The sequence below is a fragment of the Pseudophryne corroboree genome, chromosome 4, assembly GCF_028390025.1.
Source record: "Pseudophryne corroboree isolate aPseCor3 chromosome 4, aPseCor3.hap2, whole genome shotgun sequence".
Lineage (NCBI taxonomy): Eukaryota > Metazoa > Chordata > Amphibia > Anura > Myobatrachidae > Pseudophryne > Pseudophryne corroboree.
This window is the reverse complement of record NC_086447.1, coordinates 660,524,237-660,549,409: the sequence shown is the minus strand read 5'-3', so window position 1 is coordinate 660,549,409 and position 25,173 is coordinate 660,524,237. Positions and strand designations below refer to the sequence as shown.

Sequence of the window (25,173 nt, the reverse complement as noted above, 5' to 3'; positions counted from 1 at the left end):
CACCTGAACACATACCACTATTGAAATCTGCACCAGCCCTATGGACAGGTGCAGATTATCCATCTGAGTATGGCTTCCTGTGTGAACAAATCTGTCTTAGTACAGAACCACTATCATCGAAACATGCCTGCAGCACTCCCACAAGCTGTAACATCTTCGTGGGTCTGATTAACCACCAAAAACATTGCTCCACTGCGTTTGACATAGAATCAGACCATGACTAGGTGTGTGCAACATGTGTGGCCGCACAAAGCACAACCTATCAATTAAATGGAGAAAAAATAGGGGAAACGGTCTTAGAAAAGGATTTGTGGGTGCTCATTGATAGTAGATTTAGCAGCAACACACAATGTCAAAGTGCAGCAATAAAGGCAAATAAGGTTTTAGCATGCATTAAAAGAGGAATTGAGACAAGGGATGAGAGCGTAATCCTGCCACTGTACAAATCATTGGTACGACCGCATCTTGAGTATTGTGTACAGTTCTGGGCATCACACTATAAAAGAGACATATCAGAACTTGAAAAGGTTCAGATGCGAGCTACCAAATTGATTAAGGGGTTGGAGACATTGGATTATGAGGAGAGGCTTTCTAGGTTAGATATGTTTACACTAGAAATGAGATGACTAAGAGGAGATACGATTAAAATTTACAAATATATAAACGGGCAATATGCAGAGCTATCATGTGAGTTGTTTACTAAGAGACCTCTACACAAAACGCGCTGGAACCAGCTAAGGCTTGAGGAGAGAATTTCATACTCCGCACAGGAAGGGATTCTTTACTGTAAGGGCAATACGAATATGGAATACACTGCTGGAGAAGGTTGAAATGACAGACTTAGTCAATGCGTTTAAAAATGGGTTAAGACAAATTTCTAAAGGAAAAAGATATACAGTACGTGGATATAGCCTTTAACCTAAATCGATTAGGGAATGCAATATAATTCAGGTTGAACTCGATGGACTACTAGTCTTTTTTCAACTTCACCGACTATGTTACTATGACTCTGTTGGCATCACCTTTGCTGCCACACAGCCTTTACTTCTGGCTAGCAGTGTACTTGGACCCGGCAGTCAGTACTGCTGCTGCAGTGTCGCCAGAGTGTCCTGTGGGCACTCCAGAAAGGTACCCTGCAATCTGTGCAGTCGACTGGAGCAGCCGTAGGATGCCCCAGTAAGTGCTGCACTGACTGGAGAAGCCGGCCCAGCCTCTTCTGAATGATGTGATGACATCATGCGCGTAACATCATGACATTGTGTGCTCATGTGGTGGAGCCTGCACAGGGTGTGCCCTACTACAGTTATGTGAGTAGACATGCGGGGGGACGCCCAGCACAGGGCTATCCCGCCACACATGCCCCCCCCAGCAGAAGTGCAAAAGCATCACTGTCACAACTGAGGGCCTGAGCTGACGGGAGGCAGCCTCAGTTGTAGGGGCTGAGATGTACCGGAACCTGGGAGGTTGTATCAGACCCCTGGACATGTAAGTAACATGAATAATAACTGCCCGAAGGCGTGACCACGACAACTTGGATAAAAGTCAATGATGTTTATTATGACAAATCCGCAACACAGCAGCAGTAAAAGAAAACGTAAAAGTCAGCAAATAATAAATACAGTTCCTGGGTACTACAGGATGGCAGGAGCCACAGGGCACTGGTAGTGTGAGATAGTTCTTATGATCTTCTAGATGGAAAGTCCTTACCAGGCCCGACTGTAGCAATGGAGATAACCCAGGATTGTGCCAGCTGGTGTTCCAGGAAAAGCTGGGTTGCTGAAGGTAAAACAGCTGCTGTGGATACTGGCTGGAACCAGACTGTTGTTAGCACGGAGTGGATACTGGCTGGAACCAGTTAAATAATAAATGAACTTGGGAGCGATGAAATATGAACTGAAATGTAGAACTTGAGAGCGGAGAAATAATAATACCGGTGGAGAGTGGTAAAGTGTAGAAAGGACACCGGCCCTTTAAGGGAAGCTGTACTCTGCTGGAAGCTGAGCTGGAAGCAGGTAATGTTGTAGCTGGAAACAGATGAATCCACAATGGATTGGAGAGTCAGGCTACACCGCAGGTGGAATGCTGGTGCGGGTCTCTATGGTGGAAGTCTTGAGACAGGAGCTGGAACCTGGAAGACAATCACAGGAGAGAGACAAACAGGAACTAGGTTTGACAACCAAAGCACTGACGCCTTCCTTGCTCAGGCACAGTGTATTTATACCTGCAGCAAGGAAGGGATTGGCTAGGCAATTATGCAGATTAACAATACTGACAACAGATTGGAGGAAATGATCAGCTGACAGAATCCAAGATGGCTGCGCCCATGCAGACACTTGGAGGGAAGTTTGGTTTGTAATCCATGTGGTAATGAAAACAGTAATGGCGGCGCCGGCCACTGGAGACAGGAGACGCCAGGCTGACAAGTGCACATCCAACCACGCGGACACAGCGGAGGCCGCGGCTGACGTAATCGCCACTCTGACACTCTGCATGCAGAAGCTCAGGGACGGCGGCGGAGGCCGCGGGAGACGCCATGCCAGATGTAATAAGGCGTTACTGTGACAGCGTCTCAGAGAGACAGGAGAGGATGCAGGAATGTGAACATTAGGATAACAGATGGGATCCGGTCCTGGAGCGCTGAGCCAGCCTTAGGAGGCATCTGATGGGTAAGAAATGGCGTCCAGATACCCGGATCGTGACAATCGCCCAGCGACTACATTTTGTAAGTATGTAGTGTAGTGTTTTTTCTAAATAGCCTGTTAATTGACCTAAATATTCCTAAAATATGGTAACTTGGGATACCAGAATACAATGTTTCTCTCCGGATTGACAGCTCTGAATTTATCACGATTATTTCTGCATTCGGACAATGGTGGTCATTCCGAGTTGATTGCACATAGCAACTTTTTGCTGCTCATGCAATCAACCTGACGCCGCCTATGGGGGAGTGTATTTTAGCATAGCAGGGCTGCGAACGCTTGTGCAGCCCTGCTGTGGAGATAACTGAACAGTACGGACCCTAATTATTATACAACGAAAAGCCTGAGACAAATATCATGATATCCCATAAAACTCTGTTTTAAGCTGTTGTAGTCAGTGCGGTTATAGTTAAGAAAGGCAGTGCTCAAGGTTCGATCTGGCATTACACAGACTTCAACAGGTATAGTAGATTCATGGCTGACTGTCTTAATGAGGTTCTATAAATTGGTTTTGATAAATTGGATAGTTGATTGAGTTAATTTAAATGGTTTCAGAAACTGTAGTCTGGCTGCAAATTCTAAACATATTGGTACATATAATGTTGTTTATATAGCTACATATACCTGACTTAATTGATAGCATTATTCTCCTCTTTTAATTAACCACTTAACTGGCTAATAGTTCTTCTAAAAATCGTTCCAAATTTTTAATTATTTAATTAGGTAAAGGATATCTATTTAAAACGTATCCAACACAATTTTATAAACATTTTCTTTTATTAGGAACAATAACATATATGGCATTTATCATAATAATTAACTTGAACTTTATAATTTATAAAGTCATATATAAAATCATTTAACAATAAAAACCTTAAAATATACGGAAATGTTTTATAATCTACACCATAAGGCTTACCTTACACCATACCTGCTCTCACTCAGAATCCATGCTGAATTGCAGCCATTCAGACATTGATGAAATAGGTGGATTTTGATTGATAAAGAATTTCTCTAAATCCTTTATGCCCTATTAAGTATAAGTAATTGGATACTTGTTGCTTAAACAGGTGCTGAATGTTCGAAGCCCATTATCAAAAAGGCCATAACAGAAAGGCATCTAAGGAAAACTTTCAGACAATAGTTCATAGAAATCAAGTGTGGGACATAATGGATATCTATTCTGAATGAGAATATACAGATTAACCCTTAAGGAAGTCTCCAAGGAGACAAAACGCGTAGGTTAACTGTGTTCTGAATATCCTTTGTGATAACATCACTATGAATTCTGCACTTCTTTGAAGGGTGAATTATTCACATCCAGAAGTGGAATCTCCTGAATTGATTTAATCATACAGAACGGTATCAGTACTGTACTAATCACTTTTATTGTAATAAATTGTACTATGTTTTTATAAGAGTTTCAACAGATTGATTATGTAGTTTAAATTGAAAGATATACACACCTACAGTAGCTTTTCGCAATTTAAATATTTCAGACCTTCTTAAATGGTGAGCCAAATAAGCACTCTCTTACAGACTTTTTCTCTATTCCCATGTTCCAGTCCTTCTAACAGAGGACTCTGTGTGAGAAGCAGATGACTTGAGTTCTCTAGATTTGTACAGGATGTTGAATCGCTTTGAACTCTTCAAAGTATGTTGGTATTTTGTGGTTCTGTACTTTTTTGCTGATTACCATGTTTCTCCAATGTAACTCTTTAATATTATAGGGACATCTTCCTAATTTTCCAATTATAATGATCCCCATTTAATACTGGATTGCAATTGCTCCCTTACCTCCACTACTACTGATAAAGCACATGTGATGTGGATATTTCTATACACAGGTCTTATTAATACAATTTAAACAGAGTTAACCCTTAACTTCATTCAGCTTCATACTATGAGAATCATTTTTCTGACACTACTATATGGTTGGAGGAAGAGAGAATTATGATAACCATATTACTATATGGTTATCATAATTCTTTTGTTACATTTACATTGCATTTGTTGTTTTTATCACATATTGGTTTTTGCCTTTGTATAACTTAGTACTGCTACTGGTCTTATGACAGGGACTATGAAAACTGTAAGTTTATTATACATTCATTATAGTTTATTAAAGTTATTGGGATCTTGTTGCATATTTAATTTTTATTTCTCACACGTATCAGAGTTAGTTTAGATTTTCTTACAGCTACAGTCTCACTCTGCCACGGTTATTCCCCTGGTGTACAGATTTAGGATTTGAAGATGGAACAATATGGAACAATTTGTACTGTTCATTTCTGTCTGTTTTGCAATAATTTATTGGGATTATACTCTTGATGTCTATTATCATTATCATTAACATTCATTTGCATTGTTAGCAAACACCAATTGTTTCTGTAATTTTACTCTGCATGCTTTGGATCTAATCATTTTTTTTTTAAAGATGTCACATGAAATGTGTTTGGAAAATTTAGCTCTAGTTTTTTGCATGCTGCACAGGACATGCTTTATTAGAAACCAGGTTTCTGATTTCCCAGCCATGATCCTAGGGAGTTATCCTTAATATCATTATTGTGGCTACTAACCAAACTGTTCCACAGGTTAGGAGCCTTCTTGTAGATCAGTTTTAGTTTATCAGGGAGAATTTGTTTAAAATCGGTATCTACCATAAGAATTGTCACGATCCGGGTATCTGGACGCCATTACTTACCCTTCAGATGCCTCCTAAGGCTGGCTCAGCATTCCAGGACCGGATCCCGCTGTTCCTGAGTTTCCACATGCAGAATGTCAGAGTGATGATTTCATCAGCCGCGGCCTCCGCTGTGCCCGCGTGGTTAAATGTGCGCTTGTCAGTCTGGCGTCTCCTGTCTCCTGTGGCCGGCGGCGCCATTACTGTTTCAATTCTCACATGGATTACAAACCAAACTTCCCTCCAAGTGTCTGCATGGGCGCAGCCATCTTGGATTTTGTCATCTGAGCATTTCCACCAATCTGCTGTCTGTATTGTTGATTTGCATAATTGCCTAGCCAACCCCTTCCTTGCTGCAGGTATAAGTAAGCTGTGCCTGAGCAAGGAAGGCGTCAGTGCTTTGGTTGTATAACCTAGTTCCAGTTTGTCTCTCTCCTGTGGTTGTCTTCCAGGTTCCAGCTCCTGTCTCCAGACTTCTGCTATAGAGACCCGCACCAGCATTCCATCTGCGGTGTAGCCTGACTCTCCGATCCATTCTGGACTCACCTGTTTCCAGCTACAACAATCACCTGCTTCCAGCCCAGCTTCCAGCAGTGTACAGCTTCTCTTAAAGGGCCGGTGTCCTTTCTGCAGTTTACCACTCTCCACCGGTATTATTATTTCACCGCTCTCAAACAATCACCTGCTTCCAGCCCAGCTTCCAGCAGTGTATAGCTTCTCTTAAAGGGCCGGTGTCCTTTTCTGCAGTTTACCACTCTCCACCGGTATTATTATTTCACCGCTCTCAAACTCCAAACTTCATTATTATTTCATCGCTCTCAAGTTCGTTTATTATTTAACTGGTTCCAGCCAGTATCCACTCCGTACCAACAATAGTCTGGTTCCAGCCAGTATCCACAGCAGCCGTTTTACCTTCAGCAGCCCAGCCTTTCCTGGAACATCAGCTGGTACGATCCTGGGTTCTCTCCATTGCTACAGTCAGGCCTGGTAAGGACTTTCCAACTAGAAGATTATAAGAACTGTCTCACACTACCAGTGCCTGTGGCCCTTGCCACCCTGTAGTACACAGGAATTGTATTTATCCTCTGTTGACTTTTATGTTTCCTTTTACTGCTGCTGTGTTACGGAGTTTGTCATAATAAACATCATTGACTTTTTATCCTGGTTGTCGTGGTCACGCCTTCGGGCAGTTATTCCACATGTTACTTACATGTCCAGGGGTCTGATACAGCCTCCCAGGTTCCGTTACATCTCAGCCCCTACAACTGAGGCTGCCTCCCGTCAGCTCAGGCCCTCAGTTGTGACAGTAAGCACTGACCTAATGAATCCAGCCGGAGACCAGGATCAAGCGGCCAGGCCGATGCAAGAACTGGCAGCCCGACTTGAACATCAGGAGGCTGCACAGGGCCACATCATCCGCTGTCTCCAGGATCTCTCTACACGGCTGGATGGGATTCAAACGACCCTCCGTGGACCTGGCACGTCCGGTGCGTCCACTACAGTGACACCAGCTGTAACCCCACCCACCTTACCCATTTCCAGTCCACATCTTCATCTTCCAACGCCAGCAAAATTTGATGGATCTCCAAGGTTCTGCAGGGGATTTCTCAATCAATGTGAAATCCACTTTGAGCTTCTACCTGGCAATTTCTTCAGTGACCGTACCAAAATTGCCTATATCATCTCCCTTCTCAGTGGCTCAGCCCTTGACTGGGCATCACCTTTATGGGAGAAGTCTGATCCCCTGCTATCCTCCTATACTGACTTTGTAGCTACATTCAGGCGCATCTTCGACGAGCCAGGCCGGATAACATCTGCTTCATCTGAGATTCTCCGTTTACGCCAGGGAACACGTACTGTGGGACAGTATCTTATACAGTTTAAAATCCTGGCATCCGAACTGGCATGGAACGACGAGGCCCTGTATGCTGCATTCTGGCATGGCTTATCAGAACGCATCAAGGATGAGTTAGCTACCAGAGACTTGCCCTCTAAGTTGGATGAGCTAATTTCTCTTTGCACGAAGGTTGATCTACGTTTCAGAGAGAGAGCAACCGAGCGAGGAAGATCATCTACTCCTAATAAATCTTCTGCTCCTCCTCCTCGTCAACCATCTCCATCCAAGGATGAGCCTATGCAAATTAGTCGTTCCCGTCTATCTCCCGCTGAGCGCCGAAGACGTCTCTCTGAGTCTCTCTGTCTCTACTGTGCAGCTCCGTCGCACACTATCAATGCCTGTCCCAAACGTCCGGGAAACTCCAGATCCTAGCTCGCCAAGGAGAGGGCCGGCTAGGAGTAATGATCTCCTCTCCATCTCCTCATGACTGTAACCTCCCAGTGTCGCTCCAAATTGCTCAACGTTACAGGAACGTCATTGCCCTCCTTGATTCCGGAGCAGCTGGGAATTTCATAACCGAAGCTTATGTTAAACGGTGGTCCCTACCCACCGAGAGACTGTCCTCGTCCATCTCTTTGACTGCCGTGGATGGCAGCAAGATTTTTGACGCAGTCATTTCCTTAAGGACTCTTCCAGTTCGTCTGAGAGTGGGAGTTCTTCATTCTGAGTATATTTCTTTTTTAGTGATTCCAAGAGCCACACATCCAGTGGTTTTAGGCCTTCCATGGCTCCGTCTCCACAACCCATCAATTGACTGGACGACTACGCAAATACTGGCATGGGGTCCCTCCTGTGCTGAGACTTGTTTAGCCAAAGTTCTTCCTGTTTGTTCTTCCTTCCCCAGGTCATCTGATGTTCCGCCTCCTCCATATCAAGACTTCACGGACGTGTTCAGTAAAGCCTCTGCTGATATCCTTCCTCCTCATAGAGAATGGGACTGCCCGATCGACCTCATTCCAGGGAAGGTTCCACCGCGAGGCCGAACTTATCCGTTGTCTCTGCCTGAGACACACTCCATGGAAGAGTACATCAAAGAGAACCTGGCGAAGGGTTTCATCCGACCATCTTCTTCTCCAGCCGGCGCAGGCTTCTTCTTCGTTAAGAAGAAAGACGGTGGTCTGCGTCCGTGCATCGACTACAGAGGTCTGAACGACATTACCGTCAAGAACCGATACCCTTTACCCCTGATTACTGAGCTCTTTGATAGAGTTAGTGGTGCAACTATTTTCACAAAGCTGGACTTGAGGGGTGCCTACAATCTCATCCGAATCCGTGAGGGTGACGAGTGGAAGACCGCCTTTAACACCCGTGACGGACATTATGAGTACCTCGTCATGCCCTTCGGATTGAGCAACGCTCCAGCAGTCTTCCAGCACTTCGTGAATGAGATTTTCAGGGACATCTTGTACCGCCATGTCGTGGTTTATCTAGACGACATCCTCATCTTTGCTAATAATCTCGAAGATCATCGTTTCTGGGTAAAAGAGGTTCTTTCCCGTCTCCGTGTCAATCACCTCTATTGTAAATTGGAGAAGTGTGTGTTTGAAGTTAAAACCATTCCGTTTCTAGGTTACATTGTGTCCGGTTCCGGACTAGAGATGGATCCTGAGAAACTCCAAGCAATCCAGAATTGGCCTATACCCTTAAGCCTCAAAGGGGTCCAGAGGTTCTTAGGGTTCGCCAATTATTATAGAAAATTTATACGAGACTTTTCCACCATTGTGGCGCCTATCACTGCATTAACCAAGAAAGGTGCTAATCCTTCCAAGTGGTCCGAGGAAGCTACACAGGCCTTTCACCTTCTGAAGCAACGGTTCATCTCTGCACCAGTTCTGAAACAGCCCGACACCGACTCTCCTTTTATCTTAGAGGTAGATGCCTCCTCCGTTGGAGTAGGAGCAGTGTTATCCCAGAGGGCCAAAGATGGACATCTACATCCTTGCAGTTTCTTCTCCCGGAAGTTCTCCCCAGCTGAGCGCAACTATGCCATTGGCGATCAGGAGTTGCTAGCCATCAAGCTCGCTCTGGAGGAGTGGAGATACCTGTTGGAGGGAGCTTCCCACTCAATCACCATACTTACCGACCACAAAAATCTTTTATATCTCAAAGGCGCACAATGTCTGAATCCTCGTCAGGCCAGATGGGCACTTTTCTTCTCTAGGTTTGACTTTAAACTCCAGTTCTGTCCGGGTTTTCAGAATCGTAAGGCCGATGCCCTTTCCCGCTCATGGGAGCAAGAAAATGAGTCCGAGTCTGCAGACAAGCATCCTATTATTAATCCGTTGGCATTCTCCACGGTAGGGATGGACTCTACGCCTCCACCAGGGAAAAGTTTTGTTAAGCCAGTTCTAAGGAAGAAGCTCATGCATTGGGCCCATGCTTCCCGTTTTGCTGGACATACAGGCATTCAGAAAACCCTTGAATTTATTTCTAGGTCCTACTGGTGGCCAACTCTGAAGAAGGACGTTATGGAATTTATTGCCTCCTGCCCAAAGTGTGCCCAACACAAAGTCTCCCGCCAGTCGCCTGCGGGGCAACTGGTTCCATTATCTGTTCCCCGTCGACCTTGGACCCATTTGTCGATGGACTTTGTTTCTGATCTACCTATCTGCAACAAGTTTAATACCATCTGGGTGGTAGTTGACCGGTTCACCAAGATGGCACATTTCATCCCTCTCACCGGTCTTCCGTCAGCTTCCAAGTTGGCTCAAGTGTTTATACAAGAGATCTTCCGACTTCACGGTCTTCCTGAAGAGATCATCTCGGATCGTGGAGTACAATTTGTAGCCAAATTTTGGCGAAGTTTGTGTCAAGCCCTCCAAGTCAAGTTAAAGATTTCCACGGCTTACCATCCTCAGACCAATGGTCAAACCGAGAGGGTGAATCAGGACTTGGAGGCCTTCCTCCGTATATATGTGTCTTCCTCTCAAGATGACTGGGTTCAACTCCTTCCTTGGGCCGAGTTCAGCCACAACAATCAATACCATTCCTCATCTTCTTCTACACCATTCTTCATTAATTATGGATTCCACCCTAAAGTCCCAGAATTCCAACCGCTTCCCGCAACTTCTGTTCCAGCAGTGGATGTCACCTTGCGTCAGTTTTCAAATAACTGGAGGAACGTCCGCGCAGCCCTGCTTAAAGCCTCATTCAGGTATAAGAAGTTTGCCGATAGGAAGCGTAGAGCGGTTCCAGCTCTCAAGGTGGGTGATCGTGTGTGGCTGTCCACGAAGAATTTGAGGTTGAGAGTTCCCAGCATGAAATTTGCACCTCGCTACATCGGACCCTTCAAGATTGAACAAGTCATCAATCCTGTTGCCTACAGGTTACAGTTACCATCCTTCTTGAAAATACCCAGGACATTTCATGTTTCTTTGTTGAAACCGCTGATCCTGAATCGGTTTCATTCCGCACTTCCTCCAGCTCCCAAAGTTCAGACTCAACGGGGAGTCGAGTACGAGGTGGCCAAGATTTTGGACTCACGTTTCCGTTACGGTCAGTTACAATACCTCATTGACTGGAAGGGCTATGGTCCTGAAGAACGCTCTTGGACCAATGCCTCAGACGTCCATGCTCCTGCCTTGGTCCGAAATTTCCACGCAAAGTTTCCTTTAAAGCCTAAGAAGTGTCCTGGGGCCACTGCTAAAGGGGGGGGTGCTGTCACGATCCGGGTATCTGGACGCCATTACTTACCCTTCAGATGCCTCCTAAGGCTGGCTCAGCGTTCCAGGACCGGATCCCGCTGTTCCTGAGTTTCCACATGCAGAATGTCAGAGTGATGATTTCATCAGCCGCGGCCTCCGCTGTGCCCGCGTGGTTAAATGTGCGCTTGTCAGTCTGGCGTCTCCTGTGGCCGGCGGCGCCATTACTGTTTCAATTCTCACATGGATTACAAACCAAACTTCCCTCCAAGTGTCTGCATGGGTGCAGCCATCTTGGATTTTGTCATCTGAGCATTTCCACCAATCTGCTGTCTGTATTGTTGATTTGCATAATTGCCTAGCCAACCCCTTCCTTGCTGCAGGTATAAGTAAGCTGTGCCTGAGCAAGGAAGGCGTCAGTGCTTTGGTTGTCTAACCTAGTTCCAGTTTGTCTCTCTCCTGTGGTTGTCTTCCAGGTTCCAGCTCCTGTCTCCAGACTTCTGCTATAGAGACCCGCACCAGCATTCCATCTGCGGTGTAGCCTGACTCTCCGATCCATTCTGGACTCACCTGTTTCCAGCTACAACAATCACCTGCTTCCAGCCCAGCTTCCAGCAGTGTACAGCTTCTCTTAAAGGGCCGGTGTCCTTTCTGCAGTTTACCACTCTCCACCGGTATTATTATTTCACCGCTCTCAAACAATCACCTGCTTCCAGCCCAGCTTCCAGCAGTGTATAGCTTCTCTTAAAGGGCCGGTGTCCTTTTCTGCAGTTTACCACTCTCCACCGGTATTATTATTTCACCGCTCTCAAACTCCAAACTTCATTATTATTTCATCGCTCTCAAGTTCGTTTATTATTTAACTGGTTCCAGCCAGTATCCACTCCGTACCAACAACAGTCTGGTTCCAGCCAGTATCCACAGCAGCCGTTTTACCTTCAGCAGCCCAGCCTTTCCTGGAACATCAGCTGGTACGATCCTGGGTTCTCTCCATTGCTACAGTCAGGCCTGGTAAGGACTTTCCAACTAGAAGATTATAAGAACTGTCTCACACTACCAGTGCCTGTGGCCCTTGCCACCCTGTAGTACCCAGGAATTGTATTTATCCTCTGTTGACTTTTATGTTTCCTTTTACTGCTGCTGTGTTACGGAGTTTGTCATAATAAACATCATTGACTTTTTATCCTGGTTGCCGTGGTCACGCCTTCGGGCAGTTATTCTACATGTTACTTACATGTCTAGGGGTCTGATACAACCTCCCAGGTTCCGTTACATCTCAGCCCCTACAACTGAGGCTGCCTCCCGTCAGCTCAGGCCCTCAGTTGTGACAAGAATATGCCAATGATTCTATAGTTTTTGTTTCTAGATATTTGGTTTGGCTGTAATCCATGGCTCATTCTTTCTTTATATACCTAATCAGATCATTTCTATCTGTATCTTAAATATTTTTCTATTATTTTTTTTTTTGTAGTTTATCTTGGTCATGTCTTTGTTTTTTGAACCAGTACTTTTAAATTTCTTTATTGGTGATGCTGCAAATGATATTTAAGGGAAAGTATGCCTTTTTGCAAATGACACAAAGTTATTCAACAGGGTAAAAAGAAATGATTAATGATGTAGGTAGACTAAAGGAATGGGCAAGAACGTGGCAACTACAGTTTAATGCCCCCCCAAAATTAAAATTATGCACTTAGATCTCAAAAGTCCAAAGGGAACATAAATATAATATTAGTGGCACTATAATGGACACAACAAAGGAGGACAGGGATCTAGGTGTCACTATTTCAGGGGACTTAAAGGCAGGTAGGCAATTTAACAAATCAATGAGAAAGGCAACTCAGATGCTAGGTTGCATAGGGAGAGAAATCAGCAGCAGAAAGAGTAAATAATGTAACTGTATAGGTCATTGGTACGGCCTCATCTAGAATACTATGTTCAGTTCTGGAGGACATATATCCAGAAGGATATTAATATATTAGAGACCATATAAAGAAGGGCAACTAAAGTGGTGAATTGCCTACATCACAAAACCTACACTGAAAGGCTAAAAGATATGACCATGTATAGTTTGGTACAGAGAAGGGAAAGTGAAAACAGATAGAAACTTTAAAATATATAAAAGGTTTTAACAAGGTACAGGAGGGAAAGTCTTCAATAGAAGAAAAGTATTTGAAAACAAGGACATGCACTGAAAATGGAGGGAGGTAGGTTCAGGGGAAATATTGGAAAAATTACTTCACAGAAAAGGTAGTAAACAACTGGAATAGCCTCCCATCAGGGGTGGTAGCAACTAAAACATTAGAGCAATTGAAACATGCTTGGGATAGGCATATAAGGATATCCTTACAAAGAAATAAGGACCAAATAGGGTTAGAGGTAACAATATGGTTAAAAAAAAGAGGAAGACTAGAAGGGCCAAGTGGTTCTTATCTGCCGAAAAATTCGCTGTTTCTATGAATTTATTCTTAAGAACTTCAGCTTGTTAACTGAAATATTTTTGTTTTTGCAATTTAGCTGTAGCTAAACTCTAGCTCTAGACTGAGACTGTTGTGATTTACATAGTTGGTTAAATCGGTTAGTTGGCTTTCCATACAATAAGCACATAATCTATTTCTCTCCTCCATAGTTTAATATTTATCCAGGTGTGTAATGGTTGTCCAAAAATGTTCATTTTCCCAATAAGACATAGATATGTTTACATAACTATGGGAGTTATTCCGAGTTGTTCGCTCGCAAGCTGCTTTTAGCAGCTTTGCACACGCTAAGCCGCCGCCTACTGGGAGTGAATCTTAGCTTATCAAAATTGCGAACGAAAGATTAGCAGAATTGCGAATAGACACTTCTTAGCAGTTTCTGAGTAGCTCCAGACTTACTCGGCATCTGCGATCAGTTCAGTGCTTGTCGTTCCTGGTTTGACGTCACAAACACACCCAGCGTTCACCCAGACACTCCTCCGTTTCTCCAGCCACTCCCGCGTTTTTCCCAGAAACGGTAGCGTTTTTTCGCACACACCCATAAAACGGCCAGTTTCCGCCCAGAAACACCCACTTCCTGTCAATCACATTACGATCACCAGAACGAAGAAAAAACCTTGTAATGCCGTGAGTAAAAAACCTAACTGCATAGCAAATTTACTTGGCGCAGTCGCACTGCGGACATTGCGCATGCGCATTAGCGACTAATCGCTCCGTTGCGAGAAAAAAATAACGAGCGAACAACTCGGAATGACCCCCTATGTGCAAATGTTGTTCCCATAGCAATTCCTCTCATTAGGTTGTAGAATTGTTCTTATGATTATGGAAGAGAATGAACTCAATACCTGTGTATGATTAATTCAATCTGGTGTGTAGGTAATCCTTTCATACTGTATGTTACAAAATGGATTTTACCATTTAGAATTTACATATTTATAGAATGTCATCAAGACAGCCAACCATGAATCTACTATGCCTGACAAAGTCTGTGAAATTCCAGAGGAAATGCATAGGACAAGAGAGGGTATCGGAGCACCTGCACTCAGCCATCTAGAGTATGTCCTTCTTCACAATAACTATGCTGACTACCAACACACAGGCTGGGAGATTGCAAAAATTGTTCAGACATTCAGAAGTCTTATTCCACAAATGGTATCTTCTAGTACTGCATATGAACTCCATAATGTTGGCATAACTTTTTTTTGCATTGGCTGTGAATAAAGATAATGACACAGCCCCATTACAAACAGTAAGTGACCTATGAACAGACCTATAAAAGGTGGAACAGACCTATGAAGGTGAAAACCACAAATATCAATAACTCACATTGAAGAGTTTGATTGTGTCATCTGCCATTTACACTCGGAGATACTATTGACATTGTTGTTAAACATCTGCCCCTATTTATAGTTATGCAAACCAATTATATAGAGAGGCTACAGGATATCCAATCTAATTATATTACTTATAATGATTTCACCTGGTACTTTAAATCTTAAATTAAAGATTACTCATACCTATAATTCACTCATATACCGGTTAACAAGTCACATGAATAAAGAGAGACTACTGTATTCATAAAAGTAATTACTCGGTCATTTATGTAATCCATTAAAGTTTGCTTCAAAACATTGTTTAAAAAAAATACATTTTAGGGGACTACCACACTGCAACTAAATTATATGTATATATATATATATATATATATATATATATATATGCATAGGATATTCGGCACTCACTGTCATAAAAGAAACAACTTGCCGGGTGCCATCCACAGCGGGGATCCGCAGCATACACAAAGATTGGCGGCACTCACTGGCTTTTCAAAGCTGAAGGACCACACAAGTCTTCTAGTGCTTAACGTTTCGGTTTATTTCAACCGTCATCAAAAGCAATAAATATAAAACAAGTGAACATACCTTTATACACAAACATATCACCACACGTGCATGTTCCCCGGAGCCCCGTGATAGTGATTCAGGATATAGCCAACTACAATGCTGAGATATATCGTCAATTGAATGATATTGAAGTTTATGCTAAATTGTTAATGGATCCCACGCAGGAATATTTGCAGGAATTACATGAGTTACTAGATCAGGCTGTAGAACGGGGAATAATTTCCAAGCAAGTATTGTCAGCATTAATGGTTGCTTTGCCCCGTATACCTGTGTTGTACACGATTCCCAAGCTGCATAAAGATGCGGTACACCCACCTGGTCGTCCGATCATTTCAGCAAGGGAGTCGTTGTACTCACAGGTAGCTAAATTCATAGACCATTTTTTGCAACCGGTTATTCAAAATCAGGTAACATATCTTAAAGATACAACTACATTCCTGAAGAAATTAAAAGAAGTTGCAATTTCTGCTGATCAATGTTGGCTACGCACAGCCGACGTTGTAAGCTTATACACGAGTATTCCACTTGAACGTGGTTTACGAGCAGTTGAGGCTTTAATCCGTGATAATGAACACTATACAGGCCCAAATATTGACTTTTTTTATGTGCCTTATTTGGTTAACTTTACATCGCAATTATTTCTTATTCAACAATGAGTTCTTTAGGCAATTGCAGGGCTGCGCAATGGGTTCTTGCGCAGCCCCGGCATATGCAAATGCCTTTATGTTTAACGTTGAACAAAACATGTTCTTCGCTAACAATCGATTTAGTCCCCATATTGCGATGTACACACGCTACATCGATGACGTGTTAATGCTATGGACTGGTCCCAAAGAAGAATTCATCTTAATGATGCAGTATGCTAATACTGTTGATTACTATCAAATTTACTTTTAATATACAATTTGATAGTATATATTTCTTAGATGTGAATATTACTAAAAATAAGGGTAAATTTGTTACTTCAGTTTTCAACAAACCTACTGATGTTAACTGTTTATTATTATCATCTAGTCATCATCCAAGTCCGTTGAAAAATGGCCTGCCATACTCTCAATATATTCGCATTCACCGCATTTGCAGTGATGCGGATGATAAGAAAGTACAAATGCAGAAGTTAACTCGTAAATTCTTGCAGAGAGAGTATTCTAATAAACTGTTACAACAGGCAAGGCAACATGCATTGAAAGGACCAACAGTTCCTGTTTCTAAGACATTAGATAAAGGAATGGATCAAGCCTTGATCTGTGTTACTGAATACACCACCTCTAGTCACAAAATAATGGGCACGGCGAAACGAGTCTGGCCCATTATTCAATCAGATCCTGATCTGTCTAGTTTATCTACACGTAAATTGTTACCATGCTACAAACGTGGCCGCAATATTCGTGATATGGTGGTCCATACGGACATTTCACAGTTTTCCTCTACTAAGCCCACATTTTTAACAAAAAAACCCGGCAATTATAGATGTACAGGATGTACAACCTGCTTGTATTTAGAGACAGGGGATTAAATATTACATCCACAGTCGGGCCAACGCATTAAGATCTCACATGTATTGACCTGTACAAGCAGATTTGTAGTCTATTGTATATGATGCCCTTGTTATATTATATTGGCAAGACTACTTGCCAATTTAAAGAATGGATGACCCAACATAGGAGTGCTATTAAACAAATTTTAGAAGGCAAGCAGATAGATCAGCCCGTTGCCAAGCATTTTAAAGAACATAGACACAGTCTGTCATCCTTACGATATAAAATGCTAGACCATGTGCCGTCTTCAAAACGAGGTGGTGATAGAGGTAGGCAGCTATTGCAAAGGGAAGCGCGATGGATACATCATTTAAATACGGTGTCTCCTTTTGGCCTCAATGAAACTTTATCCTTAGCTTGTTTTTTGTAAATGTTATTACCTTATGAATGTCTGGTTTCTATTGGTTTCATAATTGTTCTGTGAATATGACAGTGCTATATATTTAGGCTTAGGCATCTTTTCAAGATTTTACATAGTATCAACAAGTATCTTATATCTGACGTATGCTTTATTATAAGGTTACATTTCTTCCATTGAGGTACTGTCTTGTAACATCAAAACCTGATCTCTTCATGTGTGCTGTAGATGTTTCTATGGTGATGGTGTACATAGAAACCGGGAAGCGTCATCGGCTGGGCAGGCTTGTCAGTGTGAGATGACGTAACCAGATGTCCGTCCCTGGGGCTCCGGGGAACATGCACGTGTGGTGATATGTTTGTGTATAAAGGTATGTTCACTTGTTTTATATTTATTGCTTCTGATGACGGTTGAAATAAACCGAAACGTTAAGCGCTAGAAGACTCGTGTGGTCCTTTAGCTTTGAAAAGCCCGTGAGTGCCGCCTATCTTTGTTTGTATATATATATATATATATATATATATATATATATATATATATATATATATATATATATATGATTTTCTTATTTTCTCACTTGGACTCATTAGCACTGGACATTTTAATGTTTGCTCCACTAAGGGCGTAAGAGTGGGTACCTGAGCAACTCACCCCTTTCCCCACACAGAAGCCCGGTATTCCCCCTCAGGTGGTGCTCCATGCCACCACCCGAGGGGGAATAGAATAATGTGGTGACCGAAGGTCACCACCGGGCCTGAAGTGTGGCGAGCGCAGCAAGTCGGCAAGGGGACTCACTTTGCTTGCTGCCGGGATTCCGGCATTGGTCTCCTAACCGCCGGGATCCCATACTGAATTCCACCATAGCTTTGGAATAGCTCTCTACACTCTGTTGCAGCTGTGAAATAAATATATATATATATATATATATATATATATAGATAGATAGATAGATATATAGATATATATATTTACAGTAGGTACAAGGCCAAATGTATCCATTTTTTTTAAATGAGTCCCTGCTGTCACTGCCAAATGTTCTCTCTCTCTCTCTTTCTGAGTGGAAAACAAAAGTGCAGACTGTAGCATTCATGAACAATGTGCAGTAATACCTTATTTTCCAATATGAGTCTAAATAAAATGCAGGATTGTATAAATTGTGCATGATATTTTTTTCACAGCTTGACATGCAAAGTTATTTGTTGTGAGACTCTTCTGATTATTTTTAGATACATAGGTTTACTATGAGAAAATTAATTTTGATAAACTCTACCTGGCACATTCCTTTCTGTCAAATAGGCCTACTCTGTAAAGACTATAAAAACGCAATTAGCAGCAGGATTAAAATAGTTCTTCATTGCTTGCGGTTTATACAAAGGGCCAGTTAATTGGACCCCAGGAAGTTAGCTGCAACCTTCCCTCTGAATCACACAAAACAGCTTGGGACTATTCCACAGACTTCACAGCCCATTTAATTTGTATTATACTTCATTGTCTATCACATTGATCAATGCAACTCATGTTGTTGTTTTTTTAATCATTTGCCATGAATCACTTTTTACTATTTTCTGAGACTTGCATCATGTGCTTGTTGCATCCCAAATTAATGCTCAATTTTGTTAAAATACATTTTATTTTACAAGGTAAAAGGTTGTTATTTACGTCTCTTTTTTCAACCTTAAAAACAGGCCAAATAAATGTAAAACTGTTGTGTGTGAGATTGTATAACATAGGGCCTAAATCGGATCTGACCGCTAGGCTGCATTTTCATAGAGCGGGCGATCAGATCTAAACTGTGCATGCACTGCAATGCGCAGGCCTGTCACATTGCGATGGGTTTGTGTGAAAAATCCATTTGCACAGGCGTTCGCAAGGAGATTGAAAGGAAGAAGCAGTTTGTGGGTGTCAAATGACCGTTTTCTGGGAGTGTTTGGAAAAACGCAGGAGTGTTCAAGCATTTGCAGGGCGGGTGTCTGACGTCAATTCGGTCCTGAACAGGCTGAAGTGAACGCAGCGGCTGAGTAAGTCCTGGGCTACTGAGAGACTGCACAAAATCTATTTGTACAGCTCTGCTACAGATGCATTCGCACACTTGCACAGCTAAAATACACTCATCTATGATCGGCGACTATGCAAACACAGGACTGCAAAAAAAAACCTAGCGAGCGAACAGGTCTAAATTAGGCCCAGAATTCCAAGGTAAAAAACAACAACCATTTAAAATGACCTTGTAGTAACATCTATCATTTTTATGCAATATTAGGTACAGAAAAACTGATATTTGTATTGCGGTTCCAACTGAAGTGGCATAGAAAATAGTATCTTATATTTGCTTATAAGGTAAACACACAACCAACCCTGATGGAGCATGTATGTGTGAAATTGCTCAGGTTCCAACCAGAAAATGGATATACAATGAAGAAATATCAACGCATTTTGGCATCTGTAAGCACTCATAACGAACATTGCTTGCTAGGTTTTCTGTAAACTGTATGGTTGAAAGCTCTGAATAATCTTAAACTCCACTAAAGGGTGATCTTTTTATGTGATATTCAAAGCAACACAATGGCAGAAGTTCACTCATTACTGAAATAGATAGGAGAACTGCCAAAAAATGTTACATTTTAAAATAAATGTTCTCCTCTGTGCCAGGAAATTACAAAAGTATTTTGTAATGGTTAATGTAAATATTAAATACAGACTGTGCGTACATATAATAATAATAAATCAAAAACATGACATAACCACCCACTAGTATAATTTACCCAATATGAACTCTGCGGTTACAAACTGATGAGTAGCAGTCTATGCAAGGTGTATATATGAGTACGTTTACTTCAATGGTGAACATCTGCTATGAATATCTTACCAGTCATTTTATTATACACCTACTCCAGGCATATACACTTTCATTTTACCAAGGGATGTCCATAAAGAAAATAGACGCCACACAGCACACTGATGTAATCATTATTATTATTTCGGACCAATGTTTCCTCTGTGTTGGCTTATCCAACATGTCTTCAGGGTTATCATCAGACTATGACTGCATATTCTATCGGCCCTAAGCCACAGGGACTAATAAAATAGTGGTGTATCCATCTTTCTTTCATTCAGACCAGTGACAGAGAAAGGAGGCAGAAGAGCAAGTGCTGCAGGAAGCAAACTAACAATGACAGTTGATACTAAGGAGTAGAGGCTGAACTCAAGCAAACTTAGATCTTCCAAGTATTAGCCATGTACAATATGAAAAGACCCTGATTAATATAGGCTTGTAAGTGCAACAGGATAGGTGAGAACATAATATTCTCTAGCAAGTTATTACAAACAACTATGAGACACTATTGAATATCAGTGTAAGCGACGAAAAACGGACTATGGTGAGGAGGTGCATACCACCTCCTCACTGCATTTACGATGCAAATACATCTTAGATGAACATGTGACTATCGGTTGCGATGTCCATCTGCAACGGTAGGCTGAGTAAGCTTCAATTTACTCAGCCTTGCAGTCACTGAAGGAACTGCGAGGCCAAGGAAACTGTGTATGCCAGGCATGTCCAAACTGCGGCCCTCCAGCTGTTGAGAAACTACACATCCCAGCATGCCCTGACACAGCTTTAGCATTCTCTGACAGCAAAACTGTGTCAGGGCATGCTGGGATATGTAGTTTCACAACAGCTGGAGGGCCGCAGTTTGGACATGCCTGGTGTATGCGATGCAGCCCTTGGCCTTGCCACGCCCAGAAAACGGGGGCCACACGCCACCTTTTTCCCAAACGCCGGCTGCCTCTGCCCCTCCCTGCGAATGCCTCTGACTGTCAGTCCATTGTTAATCTTGATTACTGTAAATGCAATATCCTCAATGAAATGTACATGTACAGGAATACATAAGAACAAAAGATTCAACTGAGGTACATTACTAGCACAGGGCACATCCAGCACATCATTTTATTTCCACTGCACTGACCAGTTGTTTGTGAAACTTAATGCTAATATGATCGATGATGACAAATGTTTACAATTTTCACATTGAGTTGCTAGAACTTAAACTTCATATGACATCAGCAGCCAATAAATGCGCTTCTTAGCGTGCTAAATAAAATATAACCAATATAATTTCCCAGAAAACAAAGTAATGCCCTGGGCCTTAAGACAATCTGCATTTTCAGGGGTATACAGACAAAGCAAGTCATAATCCCTACAATTAATCTTTGGCACACCTACTGACTGTCACTAGTCGAGGAGGGAGGTACAAATTAATGTGTAAATACAGAAACTCTTTCAACTATGCATCATTGAGTTGAAAGCATATAATAAATATTTCTTTCCATGTACAACAAACCTTTTATTTAGGTTTTACAAGAAACTGGGTTTTTGATCAGTGCATCATGACAGCCATAATTCATAACACTAATAAATTTAGACTTGGCACTTACTTTGCTGAAATAGTCAAGAATCTGGAAACCAGGAGGCAGCTGGGAATAGTCTTGGAGTTCCTTCTTCAAGTACTGCTCTAATGTAGCAGCAAGGTGCCCCAGGCCTTCTCTCATTTCTCCATTTAGTTCTTCAACATCTGAAAGTACAATAGGGTGGTAAAACGTTGTAGGAGACAAGTGAAAGGTGGGCCAAGGAGTGGGAGGAATTAATATAACTTTTAAAACACACAGTAGAAATACAATAAAAGAAAAGAGGAAGGGTGGGAGAGGAGGGGAGAATCATAGGCACAAGGCACATTAAGGCATGACTATAAAAAAAAAATTTGACAAGTCGATTGCATACATTAAAAGCACATTTTAGTAATAATAAACAGACAAAGTCCCATCAAGACATAAATATGAAAACTAAAGTGAATAGAAATTAAAATTAAGTCCTCTATAGAAGAAGAGAAGTCAGGCAGATTCTAGCTGAGCCAGCAGATGTCTTAGAGGTACCCATGTAATCACTCCACTCAAACCACTTCAATGTATTATGGGCAGAAGTAGAGTAACGAACACCTGCGGTCTTAAAATCACAATGGGTCTGAACCTTAGTTTCTATCACATCTAGATGCTGTATAACATCTGAGTGCCAGTGGTGAGCTACAGAAGATGGCTTTTTGTAGCAATTAAAATATGTCCTATCACATATTTGTCCCCTGAGGCAACATACACATCAAAAAGATGAAATATTGCTACAAGGGAATCTGGGAATACAGTAATCACTGTTGCCTTAGAAATGAACCAAAAAAACCTGGTGCCACAAAGGACAGATATTTCATGTCTTCTGGGTATGTTCTATAAGTCCCCAAGTTGAACACAATTAAGCCAGCATTGATTGAATGTCATGCTCGGCGAAGATTGAGGTTCCGACAACCGAGCTTTGGCTGGGAGGACAGCTGACTGTGTAGAAAGTAAATGAGGTGGTTGAATGTAATTCTTCCTCATGAGGTGGAGGCCTAGAAGGTGTAGAGTTGGCTGGTGAGCAGAAGAAAGAGTGAGAACTCTGTAGGATGTTAACTGTATCTTTAATGAAGAAACAACTGTACACAGATACTTGTGGAATTGAAAGACACGGGAAAAGAACTGGAGTTAATGATTAAACGATTTGAGGAATGGAGCTGAAGATCACCGGTACTTGAGGAACTGGAAAACTGTGGTTTATGATTGGTAGACAAGGCTGAAGGAGGCTGGGTTTTGAAGGTCTGAAAGACTGTGGCTTGTGACTGGTAGAAGAGGTTCAAGGAGACTGATTTTGAAGAACTGAAATACTGTGGCTTGAGCTTGGAGAGCAAGGCTGAAGAACTCAGATTCTGAAGAAACGAAGACTGTGGTTTGGGCTAGCGAGACGCCCGCAGGAACCACCGTTTAGCACCAGAAGCCCCTTAATGACTGGGAGCCCGTGAGCGCCTCCACGAGTGGCGACGGGTTTAAGCGACAGAACAGCAGCAGCGATAGGTCAAGGACTGATGATAGCAACCATAACCGGGCAACCAGGAGCAGCCTGGGAGCACAGAGCTGGAGCACCTTTCACAGGAAAGTAACTTGAAGCACTGGCACTCTCTTCCTAAGCCAGCTCCCTTTTATAAGAGAAGACTGCACCGGATTGGCTGGAAGCAGAGTGTGAATTCAATTGGCAAATCTCTGGTCTCCAACATGGCTGCCCCCAGCACTGCGGACATTCTCACCTGCAGCACTTTAGCTAACCCAGCTCTGGCCCCGACTTCCTGAAACAGAGTCACTGCCAGAGGGCTCTGATGCAGCGACTACCCACAGCAGCGCCCGGCTCACCAGACCCCGACCACCGGAAGCCACACACTTGCCCAAGGACCCGCTGCAAGCAGCTCCCCACCATCACAGCCGCACCGACCACCGTGATGGCAACCCCCGGGAGACCGCACCGGAGGTAAGGCTGCGGATACCGACATTGAATACAGAAGGTCATATTGTATGTAGCCTATCAGGAGATAAATATAGCCGGTGGATAAATTTAAACAACATTTCAGTATGGAAAATGCCTTTAGAAAAAGTGAAACGTCGAAATATGGAATTCCAATGATGCCCATAATTCTAGACAAATTAATTTTCCATTTTGAAAAAGCACGTATAATACCAGATTTGTAAGTAACACTAGGAAATACCCATCTTGCCTCCAGGTAAGGAAAGCTTCTCTAAAATATACTCCAGAGCAGCATTTAAAGTTCAGGAAAATAAATGTCAAATCTTTGTAGTCAGTGAAGTAGTTGTATTTATAAAAATCTGTAGGAGAAACTTGAAACTGCTTGATCAGTCCCAGGCAAACCAATCCCCCAACTGACTTAGAAGACATGCTACTTGATACTTTTTTAAGTCTGGGAATGCCAACTCTGTCTAGCTTGGGAAAGGACATAAAACATCCAGATAACCTGGATTTTGTAAGACCTCCAAACATATTTGATAAATACTCTATAAAAATTATTGAGTACCGAGAGAATGAGTAATTTGGATATGGTATGAAATAAATGAAGAGAGACTTTTAGTCTGCCATGCATAATTATGTGTTCCTTTTAGCGGAGACACAAAAGCAGGGACAAAATTAATTGGAAGCACCTCTGTCTAAGCACTATTCCATTTATAATAAGATTTTACTCACCGGTTAATCTATTTCTCGTAGTCCGTAGTGGATGCTGGGGACTCCGTAAGGACCATGGGGAATAGCGGATCCGCAGGAGACTGGGCACAACTAAAGAAAGCTTTAGGACTACCTGGTGTGCACTGGCTCCTCCCTCTATGACCCTCCTCCAGACCTCAGTTAGGATACTGTACCCGGAAGAGCCGACACAATAAAGAAAGGATTTGGAATCCCGGGTAAGACTCATACCAGCCACACCAATCACACTGTATAACTCGTGATACTATACCCAGTTACCAGTATGAAATATAACTGAGCCTCTCAACAGATGGCTCAACAATAACCCTTTAGATAATCAATAACTATATACAAGTATTGCAGACAATCCGCACTTGGGATGGGCGCCCAGCATCCACTACGGACTACGAGAAATAGATTTACCGGTGAGTAAAATCTTATTTTCTCTAACGTCCAAAGTGGATGCTGGGGACTCCGTAAGGACCATGGGGATTATACCTAAGCTCCCAAACGGGCGGGAGAGTGCGGATGACTCTGCAGCACCGAATGAGCGAACTCTAGGTCCTCCTCAGCCAGGGTATCAAACTTGTAGAATTTAGCAAATGTGTTTGACCCCAACCAAGTAGCTGCTCGGCAAAGTTGTAAAGCCGAGACCCCTCGGGCAGCCGCCCAAGAAGAGCCCACTTCCTCGTGGAATGGGCTTTCACTGATCTAGGATGCGGCAATCCAGCCGCAGAATGTGCAAGCTGAATCGTACTACAGATCCAGCGAGCAATAGTCTGCTTTGAAGCAGGAGCACCCAGCTGGTTGGGTGCATACAGGATAAATAGCGAGTCAGTTTTCCTGACACTAGCTGTCCTGGAAACATACATTTTCA

General features: G+C 42.6%; 1 protein-coding gene across 3 annotated transcripts in view; it reads right to left on the bottom strand.

The window, feature by feature from the left end:
• SMYD3 (SET and MYND domain containing 3) overlaps positions 1-25,173 on the bottom strand; it is a 1,661,405-nt gene that overhangs the window by 1,138,364 nt on the left and 497,868 nt on the right. For all 3 annotated transcript variants that reach the window (XM_063917806.1, XM_063917805.1, XM_063917807.1), the window contains exon 5: positions 21,629-21,765. In XM_063917806.1, the coding sequence (XP_063773876.1) occupies positions 21,629-21,765 (137 nt within the window). The remainder of the gene's footprint in view (positions 1-21,628; positions 21,766-25,173) is intronic.